The following is a 22,622-nucleotide window of genomic DNA, read 5'->3' on the forward strand; positions in this document are numbered from 1 at the left end:
GTCATGAGAAATTGGCTGCTTTGATTTATCAGAAAGCTGGAAAGTAAGGTACTGTAACTCAGCAAGAGGTAAACATGGTTCCAACATTCAGATTCCAGTTTCTTTAGATACACTCTACCAACAATGGTGCTTCTGCAGGGAGGAGGGCGCCCAAGCATAGGCCAACTCATGTGTGCCTTCAACTTCATGTTAAGTTTCAAGCATTCGAACTCCTTCTAATTTAATTAATCCACTTAGTACTTGCTGCACAACTTTTCAAAAATGAAGGCAAATCCATAAACAACATAAACAAGGATATTCATTCCAGTATTGTGTATAGGAGCACTAGCAACACTAGTAACAACCTAAGTACCCATCAGATGGGGGCTGCCAGTTAAATACATTCACTGTGGCATATCACTATGTTGGGAAGATTAGGAAATCTTTCACAAGAGTAAGGCAGCTCTCTGTGTACAGATACCAAAGCAGAAGAGGCAAGGTGCAGCACAGTAGGTCAAGGATGCTAGAATTCATGTGAAGAAACACATCCCCCTGACCAGAATCACTAGAGGACTCCCGGAATGGGGGATCCGAGAAAAGCTTATTTTTGAATGCTTTGAAAAAATGTTTGCATTTTTTTAACTGAGTCCATGAAAGACTTTTTTTTTTCCAACTATAATGGATTATAAAATGAAAGTTAATACTTTAATAATCAGTCTTTAGAATTTTTAATGAAAATTAAATGGCTAAAAGAAACCTTGAAACCCGTCTAATGCTACCTAATTTGAGGTTCCTCTAGTACGCATGCAACTGCTTTCTATTTGAGCTCTTATGTATTTGGGACAAATGAGTCATGGGAAGTTTCAGTTTACCACTGCTGGTAGAAGAATTGGTACCATTTTCCTTGATCTGCCTGTTAGATACAGGATACAACAGAAGTTATTCCAAGTCCTTTGCTTCTGGATATATTTTACATCTGCAAGCTTTAAAATGGTAGGTCCAGACTTCCTGGAAGAACAGACAACATATTTACTTGAAGCAGACTCGGGTTTACTTGAGTTCATACTCACTTTGGCTAAGTCACAGAGTGAGGGAAGGTGTCTGGGAATAATGGTTCCATTTTTATCCTGTTCATTCCTGAAAAATCCAATAGGAGAGTCTTTTCACTCTAAAATTAACTATTCTGTGTATGAAGCAGTATCTGGATATCTGATCTTAAATAGAAATGTTATCTTAAAATGGCACCACCTTTTATAAAACCATAAAAGTACCCTTTATTCTTAGCCTTTGGGGGTGTAGGGGAATGACTACAATAAAAGCTGATTAGTTATGCCACTGCAGTGTACTAGTTCATATCGGACCATCTCTAGTGGGCAGAATTTTAGTTCTTTAGTAAAAGCCATTAGCAGAAAATAGTCTTTTCTCACTTCTAAAATCACAGTTAAACATTCTAAATGAGGTGAAGAGTAAGCTGCAGTGTCCTGGGGCAGCTATCTCAAGAAGCCCCCTGCAGATTAGGGAAAGGCTGACTGCCTTCTAAACCATAGCAGCCTCAGTTCAAACCCCAAACTCCACTATCCACAAGCTGTACTACCTTGGGAAAGCTTCCCCATTCACAAAATGGGAATGCCATCACTTCTTGTCCGGTTGTTGTGAGCTGAATGAGATGAGGCACGAAGGCACCAAGCCTGGTGTCATTCACACATTATGCAAAATAATAAGAGGAGGAAAGAAAGGGATCTGAGATCAGAACTGCACCTGTGGCGGTCTTCAGGAACCAAATTCACAGAATGGGGATGTGTACTCGCCTTAGCCTAGATGAAGAGAGGAGGCCTAAGTGATTTTTCAAAACACTCCAACTGAGGCAACTGAAGGAGATGCAGGAACCACAGTGTGAACCTAGGCAGCAAAACTGTGAACTGGTAGCAAAGACGCCAAGAAAGAAAGCAAAGATGGCAGAAGGGTGATGCACCCAAGGACTATGTGGGTGAGCAAGTCAACACCGAGCCAGCCGGAGCTGCTTCTGAGCTCCAGAGCCTCTGGGTTCAACACTTGCTCCTGCAGCTCCAAGTGGACGCTCTGGGCTTACCGAGATTCGGCTGAGACACGGCCATGGACCTCTGGGGTGCTGGGGTGGACGTGGCTGCAGAGTGGAGGTTCATGGGATTCAGGGGCTGATTCATCGCCTTCCTAGGGTCTTGCCATGTGGTGATTTTTTCTATGTGACTAAAAGAAGGAAAACAATTATCTTTTTAATTGTCAGCATGATTATCATTATCACCATCACCAATAACAGCACAAGAGTTAAGTGACGCCGGCTCTTCCTTCCTTAGGATCTGCTTACAAATGGCTGACACACTGTGTTTGTTTTCATCCAAGGTCACGCCTGCCCACATACCCTCCATCCAAGGGCTCCAGCAGGGACTCTCTGAATAGAAGAAGCCCATGACTTGGTTGTCCCAGCTGTCCCTAGATGCAGAAACCCTCTTACATGTTTTCTGCCTCACCAGTGTATCTCCTCTCAGCCAAGGAGTCTTCGCTCCCCAGACTCTCAGATGCTTCCCTGCCATTCAGCCACTGGGATGCCATGGTGGGAACTCCTCTCCCAAAGTAGGACCATGCTCCTGCCCTGCCAACCCTCCCACGCTCTGCGGATCACATAACTGACGTAACGAGGACATCTCTGGTCTCAGCCAAAGCCAGGGCTTTTGAAACCAACCTCGTGAACATGACATGACTGAGCTCTACTAAGACCAAGGAAGGCACTGTGAGGTCCACATGGGTAATACGGAAGACCCTGAAGAAGCTGTCGTTCAATTCATCAAGGTAACAACTGAGAAGCTGGAGTACAGAGTAGCAGGATGTAAGTGTAGAAGAAGGAAGACAGATAATGGAGAAACCCAACCGTCAAGGCATGAAGAATTCTGAGGGCAAAGACATGATTAGACTTTCGGTCATACACAATTTCCAGGATCCGTTATTGTCACTTAATCTTAGAGAAACTGGCCCAACATAAGCTTCTGTCCAGAGTTTCCATATGTCCTGAGAAAGATGGACAGAGGGGTACCTGGGGGGCTCAGTGGGTTAAGCCTCTGCCTTTGGCTCAGGTCATGGTCTCAGGGTCCTGGGATTGAGCCCAGGCGCTCATGGCGCTCCCTGCTCGACGGGGAGCCTGTTTCCCCCTCTCCCTCTGCCTGCCTCTCTGCCTACTTGTGATCTCTCTCTCTGTTAAATAAATAAATAAAATCTTAAAAAAAAAAAAAAGAAGATGGACAGACCTCCAGCTTTGTCAGCCTCCTCTCAAACCACACCATAAGTCAGTCATGTTTCATGTACCCCATGACATAAACTATTTTCTGAGATTTTATTATATTTTTCTTTTAAAGATGAACATATTCACCTAGTACAATAGCTTTGTTTTACGAGTTGCAGCAGAGTTCTTTCTACAGTTATCAAAAACAAACTCTGATAGCAGAAACTAAACAAGTCAGCCTTTTGTTCTAAGGCTGTTCTGACCTCTCCCAAAGTAATTGTCAGTGTCAACCCCCAAGCACTACAGACCCTTCTAGATCCATATGAAAGGAGCCTGATTGTTCTTTTGGTAAAACACACCTCAATTTTGAATAACAATGGCTCCCTTTGAATCCTTGGCATCGCTATTACTACCATTAAATTTAATCCTAAATCAGGGCTATCCCCTCTCACTGGAGTTGTACTGGTCTCTTCTTTTGCATCTGTTTCCTCGCATTTGAACGCTGCCTCTGCTAAACTTCCTCAGATTTCTTTGTCCTAGACAGCAAGTTACAGGAATGGGGAGCTCATCCACTGCCTTGAGTGAAAACTTGGCTGTTTTCCCAAGAAGGCCTTTAAATGAGTGTGATTAAAGGTAGAGGAAGCGTAATTAAGTTTAACTGTTGAGTTTCCATACTGTCGGAGCCCTCAGCAGTCCTTAAAACATAATCCAAAACGAACAGGGTAAAATAAAAACATTAAAACCAAGACTGTCCTAAGCATAAGAGACTCTCAATCTCACAGAACAAACTGAGGGTTGGGGGGGCGTGTTACGGACATTGGGGAGGGTAAGTGCTATGGTGAGTGCTGTGAAGTGTGTAAACCTGGCGATTCACAGACCTGTACCCCTGGGGATAAAAATACGTTATATGTTAATTAAAAAATAAATAAATTTAAAAATTTTAAAAAATTTTTTAAACTTACCTAAAATAATAAAGTAAAAAAAAATTTTTTTTTATTTTTCTGAGAGAGAGAGAGCACACGTGCGGGGTGCATGCATGAGCACACATGAGAGGGGGAAGGGTAAAAAAAAACCAACCCAAGACTGTCCTGTTCAGAAAAACACAAATAGAGGGGGAAAGACCCAACTAAAGAGAGGATAATCACTTATTCAAGCACACAGAAAGATGAAAAAGAAGGAAACAATGGTCTTAGTTACACCTTCAGCTTAACGATTATAATTCTGTTGAAAGCTTTCATAAAATCCTTGTGTCAGCTTCTGGTCAAGTGGAAACTCATCACCAGCCTCCGGCGATTTGTCATTGTCCTTCAGAGTCAGGAACCCTCATTGAGGAGGATGTCAGAGTTAAGTAAACTCCCTTTAGCAAAGTAATTAAGAGCTAAGAAAACCTTTGACTAACCATTCCTTCAGGACCCACACTATGAAAACATGTTTTTCCAAGGTAGGTCTGTCCTACATACTTTCCACAATGCTACCGGAAGGAAAGGAATCCTTCTCTCTTTCATGAACCTTTCTCAGACCCTCTGATACCACGGATCTTGATGCTTCTTTGCCAGGAGCACCAAGAGCGCAGCCGCTGGTGGGAGAAATGGGGGGAACAGGAGGGTGGGGGGAGAGAAAGTGATGCAGGTCTGCTGTGGTCTGACATGCAGCTACCAGTCAGTGGTAGGAATGACACAGGAGCCGGTACAATGCTGGTTTCCACTCTCCTCTCCCATTCCGAACCAGAAGGCTATGGCCCCTGAATCTAGGGAGAGCAGGAAGGCCCACACCCCAAGTGGTAACTGAGCCCAGCTTGCCTAAGGACATCACCACAGCTGGCCAGCCTCCATCCCCCAGAACAGAATGCTGGGGCATTCTGGGAGGACCCTCTGGCCCCATCCCAGAGAGGTCTGACCCCAATGAGGTACAACTCAGCTGTGTCTTCTAAGTCCTAGAAATCCCCCAGGACCGTGGGAGCCTCCTCAGCCCAACCTTCAAACCCCATGCCCCGCCAACACTTTGAAAGGAGTTTTGTTCCCAGCAGATTTGTTAATTAAAAGTGTCACTCACAGTATTGCCCAAAGACTAGAGTACAAGCGGGAGTCTGAAGAAAGCGGTTCTCATTGCTCAGAAACAACTCTGAGAAGAAAGCCACTGGAATTCCCAGTCTTAGCACACCCACCCATCGACCCGACACCAGCTTTGCTCTAAACGCTCAGCTCCTAGGATGTCCAGGGTGGCTCCCGGGCCGAATGTCAAAAGCAAGGGCTCTGCTCACAAGAACTTGATACATCGCAGATGATTTGATCGGAAAGCTACATTCTGCTATTGTGCAAAATCACTTTGCTCCCATCGCCCCGTTCCCAAAGGCAGGCTAAGCCACTGGCTCTGTCGGTCACATCGCTGTCTCATCTCCGCTGCCTCTCAATTACTGACTCATTTCCTTTCTCGGATTTCTCAGTGTAACTTTACTGTCTGCCAGGACCCACAGTGGAGCTGGCCTGCTGCTCCCACCTCTTCCCCAAAGTCACTCCCTTGCTACCGAGCCTAACTTCAAACCAATGTCTCTGCTGTCTTTAAAAGTCTCCTTTCTCCTAAAAATTTATATATATTCAATCTCCCTACATATGTGTGTCCGAGGAATAATATGCTGTACCACTGTCATATCAGAAAATGGAACGAAAAAGGAAAAAGATATCAAACTATTGACGGTGATACATGAAAATAAGAGGCCCGCTGGCACTTTTTTTTTTCTTATCATAACTCCCTTGTACTTCCCAGGTTTTTAATAGTGACTATGAGTTGTTTTCATAAGCAGTAAAAACAAAGACACTCATGAAGGTACAACATGATGAAAAGGAAAACGAGGCACGGTCACACAGGTCATAGGGTAATAAAATGAGACTTTAGATAGGCTGTAGATTTGGCTGTCACCGTCGAGGGGCAAAGAAAGAATTAGGAAAATAGAAATCAATCACCTGGCCCCATGCTGTTTATAAGGAAAAAGAATACCAGTTCCAAAGGAAAAGAAAAACTTTTCCTGACACCAAAAGGCCTCTTTCCTGGGCTTTAAAAAAACAACAACAACAAAAAAACACTCATAAGGGTTTCACAGGGAGACCCCGGTGGTGCAGATAACAAGATAATGGGAGTGGTCATCTCTTTCTTTGGGGGCCTCTGTGACCACCATTTATTTCCTAGACTGCCCCATTCCACAGTCACAGAAAGAACCAACCCACTCCTCACCTCCAACACATCAGGAGTCTCTGATCAGAGAAGGATTCAGGTCCGAAAAGAGCTTCAGTTGCTTAGGAACTGCAGTTTTCGCTCAGGGACAAGAAAACTCAACATTTGTCTGAGATGATGTTTGGCTGAAAAACTGTTGTGTGAAATAATTTTTCCTTCTTGAACTAGTATGTTTTTCAATAGAGACACGGATTTAGAAAGTCACTTTATTTACTAGGGAAATTCTGTGTTGGAGGTTGAAACGTTGTTGAAATGAGTGGAAGAGGGGGCAACCTCGCCACCCTCCTGGTCTCCCTCCACGGCAGGCCTGGTTCCTCCCATCAGCCTCCAGAGGATCATTAACTTAGCTCCTGTTTCCTCTTCTCCAGCCTCCTGCATGACCTTCCACCTTGAGGAGCACCAGGGCCTCCAGACTTCCCCTCCTCCAGTCCTTCCGGTTTTACTCCAACCTTCCACCCCTCCCCCACCCTGACAATCCGCTCTCCATCCCACCTCCAGACTCCTATCCCAAGGACAGCTGGGATCCAAGTCACCCCCCGGGGTCCTTGGTCTCACATGCTTAACCGGTTGACTGAGCCATTCAGGTGCCCACACATACCTGAGTCTTTTTTTTTTTTTTCTTTTTAAAGATTTTATTTATTTATTTGACAGACAGAGATCACAGGTAGGCAGAGAGGCAGGCAGAGAGGCAGGCAGAGAGACAGGAGGAAGCAGGCTCCCTGCTGAGCAGAGAGCCCGATGCGGGACTCGATCCCAGGACTCCGAGATCATGACCTGAGCCGAAGGCAGCGGCTCAACCCACTGAGCCACCCAGGCGCCCCCTGAGTCTTAATGTTACCTCTGATCCTGTGTGACCTTGTTGGACAAGCCACTTCACCCATCCTGGTCTCAGAACCCAGATCCCTGAGCACCCACAGGAGTGAAAGGAGCTAACAAACGTGAGAGTTCCTTGTTGCAAGGGTAAAATAGATCTGTTCAGGGAAAGTAATGACAGCCGAAGTCACCTGCAGGTTTCACGACCAGTTCACAGGGCCTCCCAGGCTCACCTCCCCAGCCATGAGTGTAAGGAAGGCGGCCTTGACAAGCCCCAGGTTGACGGCGTGGGTTCCAGGTTACTCAACAGCATGCACTGTTCACTTACTGTGCACAATGCACTAGGCAGGTATAAAAATAAAGGGCATTCTGTAAATATAAAACCCTGACTAGCAGCAGAACCATTAAAGGCGAAGATAAAATCTTAATCTGTAAAAATAGAACCCACCTGCTTCGTACAATCCGAGAAAAAGCCTGGCATTTTGGGATGAATTTATCCTCCAGCCTATGGTCACGACCTATTACACTAACTTTATGGAAGGAAGCCACACAACAAAGACTTTCTGAAATAGAGAAGGTCTATGTAATACATTTTGTATTGCTGGAAGCATACGAAGATACAAAAATAGAAATGAGGGGCGCCTGGGTGGCTCAGTGGGTTAAGCCGCTGCCTTCGGCTCAGGTCATGATCTCAGAGTCCTGGGATGAGCCCCCGCATCGGGCTCTCTGCTCAGCAGGGAGCCTGCTTCTTCCTCTCTCTCTGCCTGCCTCTCTGCCTGCTTGTGATCTCTCTGTCAAATAAATAAATAAAATCTTAAAAAATATATATATAAATGATTCTGAGTGCTTGATTTTGAAAGAATTTAGAGTTCTTAGCAACATAAGCCGCTTGCCTATTTCTATGGGCAAAGATTTCATCTCTCAATGTAAGTGTTTTGCCTTTTTACTCCCTCTCCGCCCCACCCTCACTGCTTTAATATATTCAAGTTTCACATTACTGTCAGCCATTACTGGGGCTCCCTGCCAGCAACAGAGCTGTTAGGACAGGGCTTAGAAGTAGCCTCCAACCTGCCTCTTTTTTTCCACCACAAACTAGCTAGGCAGTTAAAGAGAACCACACCAGTGAGATGGGAATTTAAAGGCAGCCTGAGGTTGTAAAACCAAGGTCAACTGATTCAAAACTCAATTCACATTCAGTGCCGCTCGGTGCTAGTCCCCTGACCATCCCAGGCTCTGTTCAAGTTCTTCCTTCACTCTCTCTTTGTTGGCGGGGGGGCGGGGTGCTAATATTAAATGGAACATAAGCTCTTTCAATGACAGAAATGATCCTATGAGACACAGCAAAGTGCTCTGTACATAGTAAGCATTTTCAAAACAATACCCATGCAACCCTCATAATACTCACAAACCAACTTAGAGCATATGTAAACAATCTTCCTTTGCTTTTTTAAAAAATTTTTTAAAGATTTTTATTTATTTGACAGAGAGAGAGAGCACAGAAGCAGGGGAAGCAGCAGGCAGAGGGAGATGCCTCACAGGAAACCCCGCACAGGACTCCATTCCAAAACCCGGGGATCCTGACCTGAGGCAAAGGCAGACACTTAACCAAGACACTAAGATGGTTTTTGATTTACGGGACCCATTCACCACTCTCTTAATCACATCACCCTTTATCACAAATGTACATAGCTAAAGATTATTTGCTTAGAAAGTGCTAAATCAACTTTGCAACTTGCTCGTTGTGAACCAGTTCAATTAAAGCCATCAGTGTTAAGAATGGAAATTGAAACAGATTTGCATGAGGCTGATAATTTCCCAGAGAGGGCTTGCCAAGTTAAGTTTGACCCATTGTCAGCAGGCAACAAATGCTATGCCAATACTTAATCCCGTACCAGATGGCAAGAAGACTTGTCCGAGAATCGCTGAAGTCCTGAAATGTTCCCCAGTGAGATTTAAAATACAAAGAAGCAAAACACTGGTTTACTTTCTTATGTTCCGGGAATAAATGCTGCCTGGGTTTCAATTACATTAAACATGCTGGCAGTGTGATCTTATTTAAATTTCAGGACCTAGGAAATGACACATCGTATCTTACTCATATCTTGCATTTCTTTGAGTGGTGCCTTTTGTTTTGTTTTGTTTTTTTGCCAGTGGTATTCAGCTATTCCGACTGACACCAGAGGTGGGTTTTAACCACAAGAACAAAGACAGCTGGCGTGCACACTTATTAATTCTCCCAGACCCAGATGTACACTCTCTCCAAGTTACTTCCTCTGCTGTCACCTAAAAGCAGAACCTAGTGGAAACTGATCACTTGTGAGCCCCTGAGCCCTATTCTTGGGGGGGGGGGGGGGCTCATAGCAAGGAGAGCTACCATCGCTGTGATAGCTCACAGCCCACTTCTAAACTGGCAACCCAACCTGATTTGTAGCCATCTGTTAAGCTGTTCCCTTCTGCTTCACCCTCTCAGTCCAGGTGGATAACCAGGAGTTGGCTTTTGAACTACAATACACTGATAATTGGAAATCAAGTGCTGGCATGTCACCTGGCGGAACTGTTTTAGTTTATTTCCAAAGCCATCAAACTCCTTCCCAGGTTTTCATCCTTCCTATTGTCACCCTAATTGAAGATTCTTTGCCATAAAGCAACTTCCACACCACTATAATTGGTTACAGTTCTTTTTCTGTTCTCCCCAAATCCTGAACGGTACTATCTCTTGCTGGTCCAATGCATTAGAATAAAAGATAGGAAGAGGTTAAAAAAAAAAAAAAAAAAGTTAGGCTGCAAAGGTACATCACTGACACCTCCATTAGCAAAGCATTCGTATCATTCACAGATTAAATCCCAAAGCCATAAAAACGGTCTCATGACATCCAATAAAGGTGACTGTTCCCATAATGGAAGCATGCCTCCTAGACAGCTCATTCTTCTTCGAAACCACAAGGAATTTATAGCTGAAAGGTTCTGCTCTGATTTTCACTTAGGCAGCTCACAGGAATAAGTCCTATATAAATAGGGGATTTTTTTAGGATCCTCTAATAAAAGATGATACAAGACCAGAAGCATTATTTTGGTGCATGTTTCCGGTCTCTACCATTCACTTGCCAATTCACAAACATTTCAGAGTCCTCTGGAATTCTGAATGAATGGCAGGGATTGTATTTTTAACTATGAGGTTCTAATCCTTGACTTCCATGGCAGCCGCGCCAGGAAGCCTCCCCTCGTTTAAATTAGCAGCGGTAGTGGCCACGCCAGTGTGGAAGATCTACTCGCACTTCCGCCGCAGCCAGCTGTGGCGATCTATCGACTCGCAAATCCTTTCCACTGAACAGGGCCACCTTTTCTGCAGACTCACTCCCAGACCCGCTCAGTCAGGGCAGAAGCTGAGTCAAGGAAAGGGGCCGTCGGCCCCACTTGACACAGTCACATCCACAGGTCCTCCAGAGCACTGCTGCTGGGGTGGGGAGGAAGGCGACAGGATGAATGTGCCCCTTCTGGAGAAAACCACTTTGGGAAGCTAGTGACTCAGCAACAGAGCCCCAAGGTGTGACTCAGACACCTCACCTCAGAGGGTGAGGCGCCTCATTGTGTTAGAGGCACCCCGACATTGCCCAACACAGGCAAACCTGCCTTCACCTCTGCAAACCAAACCAAACTCTTACTTAACCTTATTTTTCCTATTCCCTAAAAGAGCAAGAAGAAAAAGAGAAGGACTAGGTTTCTGTTTGCTTTTCTGCCATAGGCCAAGAGCCCTATTAAAGAACTTTGGCTGTTCTGTGATTTTATTATCAACACTTAGCATTTTTTCCTCTTCTCAAGTCAGGATCAACAGTGCTAGTAATAGATGCATAAATCATGCTAAATTTCTCCTATGGAAACCGAACAACAATGGAAGAGTAAATACCACTACGTTTTATTATTTCCAGATATCTAGTATCTCTTCCTACTTTCCCCTTTTTCACAAACAAAACCATGTGGTGGAAGGAGAAGTGGAGAAAAGATGAGGCTCTTTATGAATGGTGACTTCTAGAATTATCAAGAGGCATTTCTTCATTCGACAAGCGTTTACCAAGGAACCCTATCTTTCACGGGGACTCAGTTCCCAGAATCGGTTTGGGAAATGTGGGGTGTGGTGAAAGGAACCCCCAAAAATCCTTTAAATGGCCCATAAGTGTGCGGTCTCCTAGGCTTTATGTATGTTACACTGTCTTTCAGTGTCCGAAACAGCCACTTCCCTCCAGGGTTAAGACATGGTACTGTTTTCTACAGCCAAGCTCCAGGTGAGACCATGCTGTCCCCAAATCCTTACGTTGGGATTCCTAAGCATGTAGTGTTGAATTTGTGCCACTTAAACAGGCATGAAGTCCTAAGTGCCTCGTGGTCTTCCCAGCCAACATGGATCTACCAGCAGACGATCCAGTGTGGGCCCCAGGAGCTGGCAATCAAACAGGCAGTGAGGTAGTGGCCAAGAAATAATGAATGAGTGGAGGTTAACGGACACAAATCTTGGGTTTTTTTATTACTATAAATGGTCCAGAGCCTGACATTCTGTCCTGATAACTATGCATTCGATACTCTCCCCAAATCAGAGGTGTCTGACATCTGGGAAGCAGCTTTAATCTTGCAATCATTTCTTAAATTTGTTTTTAAGCCACTGGGTTACTTGAAATAGTAAAATACTTTGAAAATTGTTTTTCCAGGCTCTCCGTGCCCAGCACACACGTCAATGTGTTGTTTTTCCAGTTGTTCCCCCAGTATGTCTTAGTCCACACCGCTTGCCCACTCCGAAGCCACTCCGGACAAAAACACGGTTCAACTGAACTGCTAATGCCCTTCTGTCTCTTCTTTCTAATGGGGGCAAATGAATTAGATGTCACTTGCCCAAAAGAAGAGGGCAAAGCCTCCTCAAAACCAAGAATTCTTTTGGATTCGTCTAGCTTCACTTCCATTTAGGCAAAGAGATTTGACTCCTCTTCACTGGTTTTGTTTTTCTAAGTTCTGAGAAGAGAATGAGCCACACTGGGCTCCGGTCCTCGGAGCCACTGTGCTTGCACATGCTTGAGGGCCATGACCCAGCTGGCACTGGAGAACAGACTGGCATGGACCCCAACCCCCGTCTGCAGAAAGACTCGAATACTATTCAGAGCCAGCGTCCCATTTCACAAGAAATTATTTAGAGGATGGGAGACAAAAACTGAGGCCTTAAAAGAGATGGAATTAAGCTTCAGAGTCAGGGAAGGGTGAGGACCACTGGAGACCTAGAAAAATGGGGCAACCCGACTTAGGTTTTGTGTTTTAAACCCAGACCACAGGGGCACCTGGGTGGCTCAGTCAGTTAAGTGTCTGTCTTTAGCTCAGGTTATGATCCTGGGGTCCTGGGATGGAGCCCCGCACTGGGCTCCCTGCTCAGCGGGAAGCCTGCTGCTCCCTTACCCTCTCTGACTGCCACTCTGCCTACTTGTGTGCATTCTCTGGCTCTCTGTCAAATAAATAGAAAAGAAAAAATCTATTTAAAAAAAATTAGATTAAAAAAAAATAAACCCAGCCCACAAATCTTTTCACATGTATTTCCTGGCATCTGTGGCTGAAAGTATCACCCAAAAGGGGCAGAACATTCCACAGTATTTTTGAACTTTGCCCCTGCTATTAACCAGTTAAAAGAACACTGTAACTTCACCTAGCATCTCCAGGTCCCAGTGTCCTCCACTGTAAAATGGGCACAAAAATATCCATTTCATAAGTTTGTTTTGACTATTTCATCAAATCACAAAAGTAAAGTGCCTCTACAATGCCGACATAGATGGCACCCTGAATATTTTTTTAAAAGATTTATTTATTTGAGATTGAGAGTGCGCGAAGGGGCAGAACACAGAGCAGAGCTCGATCCCACAACCCAAGGGATCGTGACCGGAGCCGAAACCAAGACTTAATCACTCAACCAACGGGGCCACCCAGGTGCCCCATGACACTATACATGTATTAACTCCCCTTTTATCCCTTATGAACTCTATCCCAATGGTTTAAAGGAATCCGAGGAATTCAAACGCACAAAAATCAGCAAACACACTATGGTACAATGAACCCCCCCAAAATGGCGGGAAATAACAGTGAACATCCATTCACTCTAAAAACTGCAGATATACTTGATTTCACAGAGTGGTGTGAAGTAGTAACTGATTTAGAGAAAATATTCTCAAAAGTAATAGGCCTAGTTAACCACCAGCCCTTGGGTGATCCCTCCACATTTGTCTTGGTTTGGTTTTTCTTTGTTTTTTTTGTTTGTTTGTTTTGCATTATAATGATATCAACTCTCAGACCCCAGTTAGAAAAAGCCAGAGCTAATAGTTCTTTATTGTCTTTGTCAGGGAGGCTCTTTTTATTTTTTTTAAAGAGATTTTATGTATGTATTTGACAGAGACAGACACAGAGAGAGAGGGAACACAAGCAGGAGGAGTGGGAGAGGGAGAAGCAGGCTTCCCGCTGAACAGGGAGCCTGATACGGGGCTCGATCCCAGGACTCTGGTGGTGTCTTTGTCAGGGAAGCACTTCTGGTGGTGATGAGCACCCCCTGTCAGCACACAGACTTTCTTTTTTTTTTTTTTTTAAGATTTTATTTATTTATTTGACAGACAGAGATTATAGGTAGGCAGAGAGGCAGTCAGAGAGAGAAGGAAGCAGGCTCCCTGCTGAGCAGAGAGCCCGATGTGGGGCTCGATCCCAGGACCCTGGGATCATGACCTGAGCCGAAGGCAGAGGCTTTAACCCACTGAGCCACCCAGGCGCCCCAGCACACAGACTTTCTGCCCACATTTAAAGTAGAAAAGGATTTTAGCTTGAAGTGAAAAGCAGGATAAGACTGAACACTAAAAAAATAATACCTGATGCCTTTCCATTTTTCCTAACAGAAATGCTCAGGAAATTTTAGGACAATTTAGTTTTGTAATCATTTACCAGGTGACTGACAATTGTTCGCCCCCACAGTTCACCCCAAAATGTAAGTACTGATCAGTTACAGAAATGCAAGAAGACTTTAAGCTTCTGTGAATCCACAAATGGAAAAACAAATTTAGCCTCAAAAGTACTATAGTTTTATACAAAACACGTTGATGCAAACTCCAAATAGAGTTAACTTGGTACCCACAGGTAGAGGTTTAATAAAAAAAAAAAATACACTACTGCTTTAATCTTTAATTATTAAAGAACAGAAACGTGTATCTGTTTCAACTTTTTATGACTTATTTCCCTATCCAAACCCCACTGTTCTTCACTAAAGTAGCTGGGATTATTTCTCATATAAAATAAACATCTGGGGCGCTAGGTGGCTCAGTTAAGTGTCTGCCTTCAGCTCAGGCCATGATCTCAGGGTCCTGGAATGGAGCTTCTCGCACCGGGCTCTCTGTTCAGCGGGGAGCCTGCTTCTCTCTCTGCCTGCTGCTCCCCCTGCTTGTGCACGCTCTCTCTCAAATAAGTAGTCTTTAAAAAAAAATAAAAGAATAAAATAAACATCTATTTACGCGTATGTGATTTTTAAATTGGTGTGACTTTAAACTTACAGGAAACATGCAAGAATACACAAGGTACTTGTGTCCTTTTTTTTTTTTCAAAGTTAGTTCTTTTTTTTTTTTTTTAAAGATTTTATTTATTTATTTGACAGAGAGATCACAAGTAGATGGAGAGGCAGGCAGAGAGAGAGAGAGAGAGAGAGGGAAGCAGGCTTCTTGCTGAGCAGAGAGCCCGATGCGGGACTCGATCCCAGGACCCTGAGATCATGACCTGAGCCGAAGGCAGCGGCTTAACCCACTGAGCCACCCAGGCACCCTCAAAGTTAGTTCTGACGGAAAAGTAGCCCTAGAATAATCATCTCTTTTTATATGGCCCCATCGTAACAGTGATAGGTGGGTAGGTCATTTTTCCAGCTTTGAAAAAGAAGTGAATCTTATTCTGTAACATATGCAAGATTTACAAAAAAAAAAAAAAAAAAAAAAGGGAAAAAAAGCTACGATAACCAGTCTGAATAACCAAGTCAAAAAGCAAAGTGACACTAGATTTGATAACACCTAAACAAAAGCAGTAAGAATTTGGCAATAACGTGACCCTTAATACCGTCTCATGAAGGAGAGAAGAGACCCCACCCAAGTGGAGAAAACCACAGGCAGATGAGTCCTCTATTTTCTGAGCTGCTGATGGCCACACCACAGCATAACTGAAATCAAACACTTATGTTTAAACACAGACTTGGCCGGTGCAGCTTTTTCACTATGCTTTTTACTTAAATTAGCCGGGAGCGTTTTCAAACAGGGTGAGAGCCACCTCGGTTTGGTTAATTTATTAACTGAACCCTACAAATAAGTTATTCTTAGAAGTTGAGGAAATCCATGTGAAAAACATTAAAATTCTCAGGCAAATGTCCTTCCAATATTTGAAAGGAATGTTCTACTTTCACATATATACATTTTGAAGAAAAATCTATAAATATACAGATTTACATTTTGAAGAAAAAATTGTAAATATATCAAAAATCTGTGTATCACTCTCTGAAGAATGTGTGTTTTAAACAAAGGAGAAAAACAGTTTCAGGAAAACAGCTTTTCTTTTTTAAAGATTTTACTTATTTATTTTAGAGAGAGAGAGAGAGAGAGAGACAGCACAAGCAGGAAGGAGCAGAGAGAGAGGGAATCTCAAGCAGACTCCAGGCTGAGCATAGAGCCTGAAGCGGGCGTGATCCCACAACCCTGAGATCATGACCTGAGTTGAAACCAAGAGTTGGATGCTTAACTGACTGCAACACCTAGAAGCCCCAGAAAAATACCTTTTAAAATGTCCATAAAATGCTCACAAAAGAGCCACAGCCTCACTAAAGGTCACCCTTGCATATTACTATTCTTAAACTGGTACCATCATTCTGGAGGGCAGTTTGTCAACATGCAATAACGATCCTTGAAAATGCTTTGATCGGGCAACTCCACTTCCACAAAGTTTACAAGGAAACCATCTGATAGATAAGGCAGAGCAGGCTGCCTACTTCTGAGTATCTGCTTTCCCCTTCTTCTAGGTGCTAGATATGGCCGTGAGACTAAGTTCTAGACAGTAAACAGAAGTGCTATGTTGGGGGCACCTGGGTGGCTCAGTAGTTAAGCAGCTGCCTTCAGCTCAGGTCATGATCCCAGGGTACTGGGATGGAGCCCCACATTGGGCTCTCTGCTCAGCAGAAAGCTGCTTCTCCATCTCCCACTGACCCTGCTTGTGTTTCCTCTCTCACTGTGCCTCTGTCAAACAAATTTTTTTTTTTTAATCTTAAATTAAAAAAAAAAAAAAAAAAAAGAAGTGCTATGTGGAATTCTGGGGAAGTTCTTTAAATAGAAGAGACAGACTTTTCTGCTTCCCACCTTACTCTTAACCCAGCTTGGAATGTGAACATGATGGCCAGAGCTACAGCAGCCTTCTCAAAACATGAGGAATGAAAGCCACACTGTAAGGACAAAAAAGTACAAAAAAGATAAATGCATGTGGAGCTACCAAACCAGCACTAGCCTGCCTTACTTTAGATTTCTTTAATGTTAGAGATAAATAAGCCATCTCCTTTCATGGCCCTGTTAATCACAAATGTAACTCCAACTCAATACAGAAAGTATGCAAGATGTATAAGAAGAGACGTCCATTGTAATTCTGTTTATAGCTTAAATGTAATAAGTGGTTAAATAAATTATGGTTCAGTCAGATAACAGAACACCGAACAGACATTATAAATGACACAGATCTATTATTTGTTTAAACGGAAAGATGTTCACAATATATTGCTATGTGAACAGGATCCCATTTTGGTTAATATACACACATATGAAAGAAGGAAAGTAGGCTTTATTCAATTCTTTAGATTTCTTTGTATTTTCTACATTTCAGCAATAAGCATCTTTTTTTCCAATCACAAAAAAGGCATGAGAAAAGCTATCCTCCCCCCTAAACAAACTCCCCTCCTACTTCAAAAATAATGTGGCATTCCACATTTGAACCTACAACTGCTAATTACAGCCTCTGAGAATAATTCCACAGCTCAGAGTACAGGGTTGAAAATCTTGTCAGTCCCTTAACTGTGACTTGGAAAAGGCGCCATCGTAATACTCCGGAGAGTGCTCAGCCTAAAGGAGCTCCGAACCAGAGAGGGGCACGAGAGAGGGGGGGAAGCTAGTACAAGGAAGGGATAAAGAGGATCAACGAACATTCTATAATTAAGCAATATTGTAGGGCTGCCTCTAGCAGGTGTTTGAGCAAGGGGGGAGAATCTAAACAAGGTGACGACAGACAGGAACGGCTGTCTCCTGGGGCAGATCAAGCGGGGCCTGTCATCCCAGGCCCCATCTACACTTCCCAGGACAATCTGAGGCACCTTATATCCAGCACCTGGCCGCTTTAAAGACTCCCAGCTGCAGTGCTGTGATTGCTGTCATCTACCTAACCTAGAGGGGAAAGGCATTTGTTGTATCTAGAAAGATTAGGATGAAACTATCTTCAATTGTTCTTATGAAAAAGAATGCATAACTCACTTAACTGTGTTTTTTTGTCATGCCTGAATTTCTCCTTTTTTCTTTTTAAAGGAAGAAACCTACGCTTGCAGCTGTATTTTTCATTTTTAAGTCCGATGTTGATTACATACTCACTCCAAATAAAGGTTTAAATGGAGTTTATGACCAACCACAGCCTCCTCCTCCTCCTCCTCCTCCTCCCACTGTAAGGTACTTCCTGCCTTCAAACCCTTTACGCAACTGCCATTGACTTGGAGAGGAACTCCGCAAGGAATGAGCAGGACACACATCACAATACTGTCAGAGGAAACGGAATTTTCTTTACAGGATGCACTTTGAGTCTTCCTTTCCACAATGCTTCCTAAAATGCCACTGAAATTGATGGAGACTTTAAATATGCCTTCAATTTCTCAGTAGTTCCCCCTGTGGAATGTGTAGAAGGTCTGACAACACGGCCGAGAATTCAAAAACTACTCATGGAATAAATGACCAAAAAAAGAAAGGCATGAATGAATATATTTAATGGGCTTCCTTTAGCAAAGCATTTTACTTCTCAGTGTCTGTATCAAATGAATCTTATGCATATCTGATATACCTTTATCTACAAAATATTCAAGAACTCATCCCATAAGATCTGTTCTTTACTTGTGCTGGGACAAGGACATGAGTGCTAGAGAATGCTACATCTTCTAGAACAGATGAACACTATTCAGCAAACTGACTGAGCCTCTATCAGGTGCCACCCACCATGGGCCCTGAAAATACACCCCCTCTGCCACATCAATAAATGTGTGCGGAATGAGTGAATGAATGAATGAACCGGTATTAATATTCATTAATACTAATAGTCATGATAGTAATTCATATTAGCCATACATGATAATATTCACAATAATGATGGCAATAATAATGTCTGATGATAACAACTGACAGGTATGTAGTGTTTACCAGCTTCAAAAATTATCTTATTTTGATCTTCACATAACAGATTTATTCATCTCCAGTTTTAAGATCCAGAAACTGGGTTGAGAGGTTAAATGACTTAACAGATTCCTTGAGGTTCCATTCAGCACACTAGAGTCCAATCTCGTTCTCATCCCTGGGTCTGGGGTTTTTTCCCACAACATGCCTTGTGAAGCAAAAAGGCTGACGTGAGTAAGCCAGAACATTAGGAAGGAAGGAAAAGAGAGTAAGGACAGTCAGTGCTGCTGTGAACTTGACTCAGTCCTGGAACCACATCTCCTTCAGACTCCGTCCTTTGGAGTAACAGGCCCCACAAGATAGATGCATCCCCCTCTTGTCTCAGTAACCCACCACTATCCTCCTGGTCCCTCCTGAAGCCCCTGATTCATGTACTGTCGCGTGCAAACTTGCCTGCCAAGCTGACCTTTTAATTGCCTGGTTTTAATCAGGCCCATCCCGGCAAGGAAAGGGATTCTCGTGACAGTAAAATAAACTGGCTACATATGATCCTGCAGTTGCCACTAGGGTGAAAGGAAAGGAGAAATGTAGGTGATACTTTAAAAACGTAAACCCAAGGGTACCTGGGGGGGGTTCAGTCAGTGAAACCTCTGCTGCCTTCAGCTCAGGTCATGATCCTGGAGTCCCAGGATGGAGCCCCGAATGGGGCTTGCTTGCTCCCTGCTTCTCCCTCGGCCTGCTGCTACCTCTGCCTGTGCCCTTTCACTCACTCTCTCAAATAAATAAATAAAAGCTTTAAAAAATAATAAAAACAAAAACATAAACCAAACACAAAGCAGAAGCCCAACTCTCTGCTATGACTTAAAAGGAAGAGGCCCTGTCTCCTGGAAGTCTGTTCCTTCAGAAACCAGTCTCTGACCATAACAGCTTCAGTCTGACTTGTCCTTCGTTTTTATTAATGTTGTTTACTAGGAAAAATATTTGAATGGGGTTGATGCTCCATAAAATAAATGTGTTCATTCTATAATATGTTAGGTTAGTAACATATATAATTGTTTTTTAAAATTGACTTTGTCTTTATAATTGACTTTGACTATAATTCAACACCTACAGTAATCTTGTAAGAATTTCTCAGACTAAAGCTCACTTGCCTGGCTTATCTTAGCCTCCTTTTGTAGGAACATGTGGGGAAAAAATGGTCAAAGGAAACTTTTTGGAGCAAATGAAGAAAATACAGTTCATTTAGACAATCACAAAAAAGTCAAGTCTCTATCATTTTCTTCTTGATTACATTTCAATGTACTAAAAGACCTCTATCTTTCCTGACATCATATGATAATTAAAATTTGTACGTTTTCCTGCAATTCCATATTAACATCGTATTTATTATGTGTCTGAGTATGCAAACATGAACCTTTCCTCAAAGTCATTTTTTTGTTCTTATTTGACAGAGAGAGACACACCGCGAGAGGGGGATCACAAGCAAGGGGAGTGGGAGAGGGATAAGCAGGCTCCCTGCTGATAAGGGAGCCAGATGAGGGGCTCCATCCCAGGACCCTGGGTTCATGACCTGAGTGCTATGGTGGGGGCATGGCAAGGTTAGTGGCTACTAAGTCCCTGTGAGTAATTAGGAGGAAAGACACTATTGAATCTGCCAAACTCATCACTGCATGGAAGGACCTCATCTGGCCTTTCAACCTCAAATCCACTTCTCAGGTAACGAAGGCTTTCTGGCTCAGTCACACTATCCGTGTGGGCTGGGTATGGGCTGGGTAGCCTCAAGTGTGTTCCACAGGATTTTAGTCCTAGAAGATCATCATCCCTCACACCTGCACCCAAGAGATATTACCAAAGAAGTCTGGGAAACACTCAATGTTCTGTTTCCCTCCTAAAAAATTCACATTATATGCATCATTATAAAAGGCCCTGGATTTGAATAAGCTTAATCCAACATTTCTCTAATTTACTTTAGGTATAATCTTTTTTTTTTAATTTTACTAATATGCTGTAGAGTACATTTAGCAAATGGAATACGCCATGTGTGGTATTTACTGCAGGCATAGCTTCCGACTCAGTTCAGCAGCACAGTCTGAACACACGACATGCTTCAGACAGTACAGCAGTATTTTTATACCCAACTGACCAAGAGTGAGAAACTACAGGCAGTTCCTAGAGAGTGTCACTGGGCAAATGTTAGTACGTTGTTATGAAGCCCTGATGCCAAAGCATCCCAATGACAAAGTTCAACCACATCAGAGTTACAGAGATTAGAGATCAAGACAGAGGCATACACAGGCATGGAAACAGAGAGGTGTGTGTGTTGAACACAAGTTTCATCTCAAGCTTTCACATATGAAAATATTTACATATATACACGCATGTATTCATTCCCATAAATGAAAACTTAAAGCTAAATTTCTGTTTAAAAAGTGAGTGGAGTTGTCTGCACCCAGAAGCTGTCAACCTTCCTCCTTACTTTCCAACTGGGAGCCTGGGGCTTGGGGGGGGGCGCGTCTATTCTTAGCGAGCTCTCAAAATGTAGCTTCTCCTGGCTTGGGGTCACAGCTGCAGCAAAGCACTCAGGGCGGCTCCTGTCCATCCCCTTGAAACAACTGGTGGGAACCTAGTACTCAGCCGTCAACCCAGCTGCTCAATCTGACTTTCTAACTTTGGCAAGTCACTTCGCAACTCATGTCACTAGGGCATGCCATACTGAAAAGCACACCAGTGAAGGTAAATTCCTACCCCCACGAAAAAACTCCAGCCACACAGAGCAAAGTCATACTCAGACGCTTAGAGTAGTATCGCCCACCGGTGGAAGGCAGGGCCCACGGGACTCAAGTTACATGGGGCATCCCAGTGATCCAGGAAAACATCACTGTCAGACACTACAAACCAGCAGGCCTCCATCTCCCCCCCACTCCCATTTCAACCCATTACAAGTTCCCTACTAGCAGCTGCAGGGCCCGACAGCCTAGAGTCTGGAAGACCATGAACACCAATGTCCGGTCAGGAGGCTGGCATACACTGCACCATCTGTCGACTTTCTTACTAGAATGCAGGATGAATGCTTTTCCACACCGTTAATGTACCATAAAATTGTCATGAAGCCCTCCTAATGTAATTACTTGCATTTAATTGATTATACATGCCCTCATTCTAGTTTTCGTTCTTTTTTTTAACTGCGTGCTCATTGTAATTACTTGTCCCAAAGCCAGATTTCAGAATTATTTGACTGTTTATTATCCTTTGAGAGTTACTAATTAAAATAGTTTCCTTCAGTGAAAAGAGTTGCTCTTTTCCTGAATTTGCCTTGACACTGCTCACCACTGAGGAGAACTCTAAGAATGCCTTGCTAAGCTCCCCTGTAATTGACTGCCTCCATTGTTAACATATGCGTGGACTTCAAAAACATTAAACGACTTATACAAATGGAAACAAAATGCCCTTTGAGTTCTATTGATAACTTAACCTTTAGGGTTTTGGATGAAATCCCATCTCTCGGGAAGCAGGGGGAGCCAACTGAATGAAACTATTATGTAAAAACATTGTTGTGGGAATTATTTTGTGTGAAAATATATACAGTATATCATTTAAAATATCTTTGATTGAAGGTGGGCTTTCATAACTCCTAACTAAAATATACGTATCTTTTATGGCTTCTCTAATTCATGCTCCATTTTTCAGGGGAGTAGGGGTGATTTTCAACAGGCAAACGAAACCAAACCATGACACTGGACATCAGGAGACTGGCACCTTCAGGGGCCAACAGGGGGGGTCTGGAAAAGAACAGGAAGGGTATTTCTTGGAACTGGGGATGTCCCGTTTCTTGAAAGCTGCTAATGTGTGTGATCAGTTTGCAAAAATTCACCAAGCACTACATTTAGGATTTGTATACTTTTCTTTAA

At 43.3% G+C, this 22,622-nt stretch overlaps 1 protein-coding gene across 2 annotated transcripts in view; it reads right to left on the reverse strand.

Annotated features, from left to right (window-relative positions):
• Positions 1-22,622, reverse strand: part of WWTR1 (WW domain containing transcription regulator 1) — a 135,477-nt gene that overhangs the window by 51,315 nt on the left and 61,540 nt on the right. For both annotated transcript variants that reach the window (XM_047727592.1, XM_047727602.1), the window contains exon 3: positions 2,069-2,205. In XM_047727592.1, coding sequence (XP_047583548.1) covers positions 2,069-2,205 — 137 coding nt within the window. The remainder of the gene's footprint in view (positions 1-2,068; positions 2,206-22,622) is intronic.

This window comes from Lutra lutra, chromosome 1, assembly GCF_902655055.1.
Source record: "Lutra lutra chromosome 1, mLutLut1.2, whole genome shotgun sequence".
NCBI lineage: Eukaryota > Metazoa > Chordata > Mammalia > Carnivora > Mustelidae > Lutra > Lutra lutra.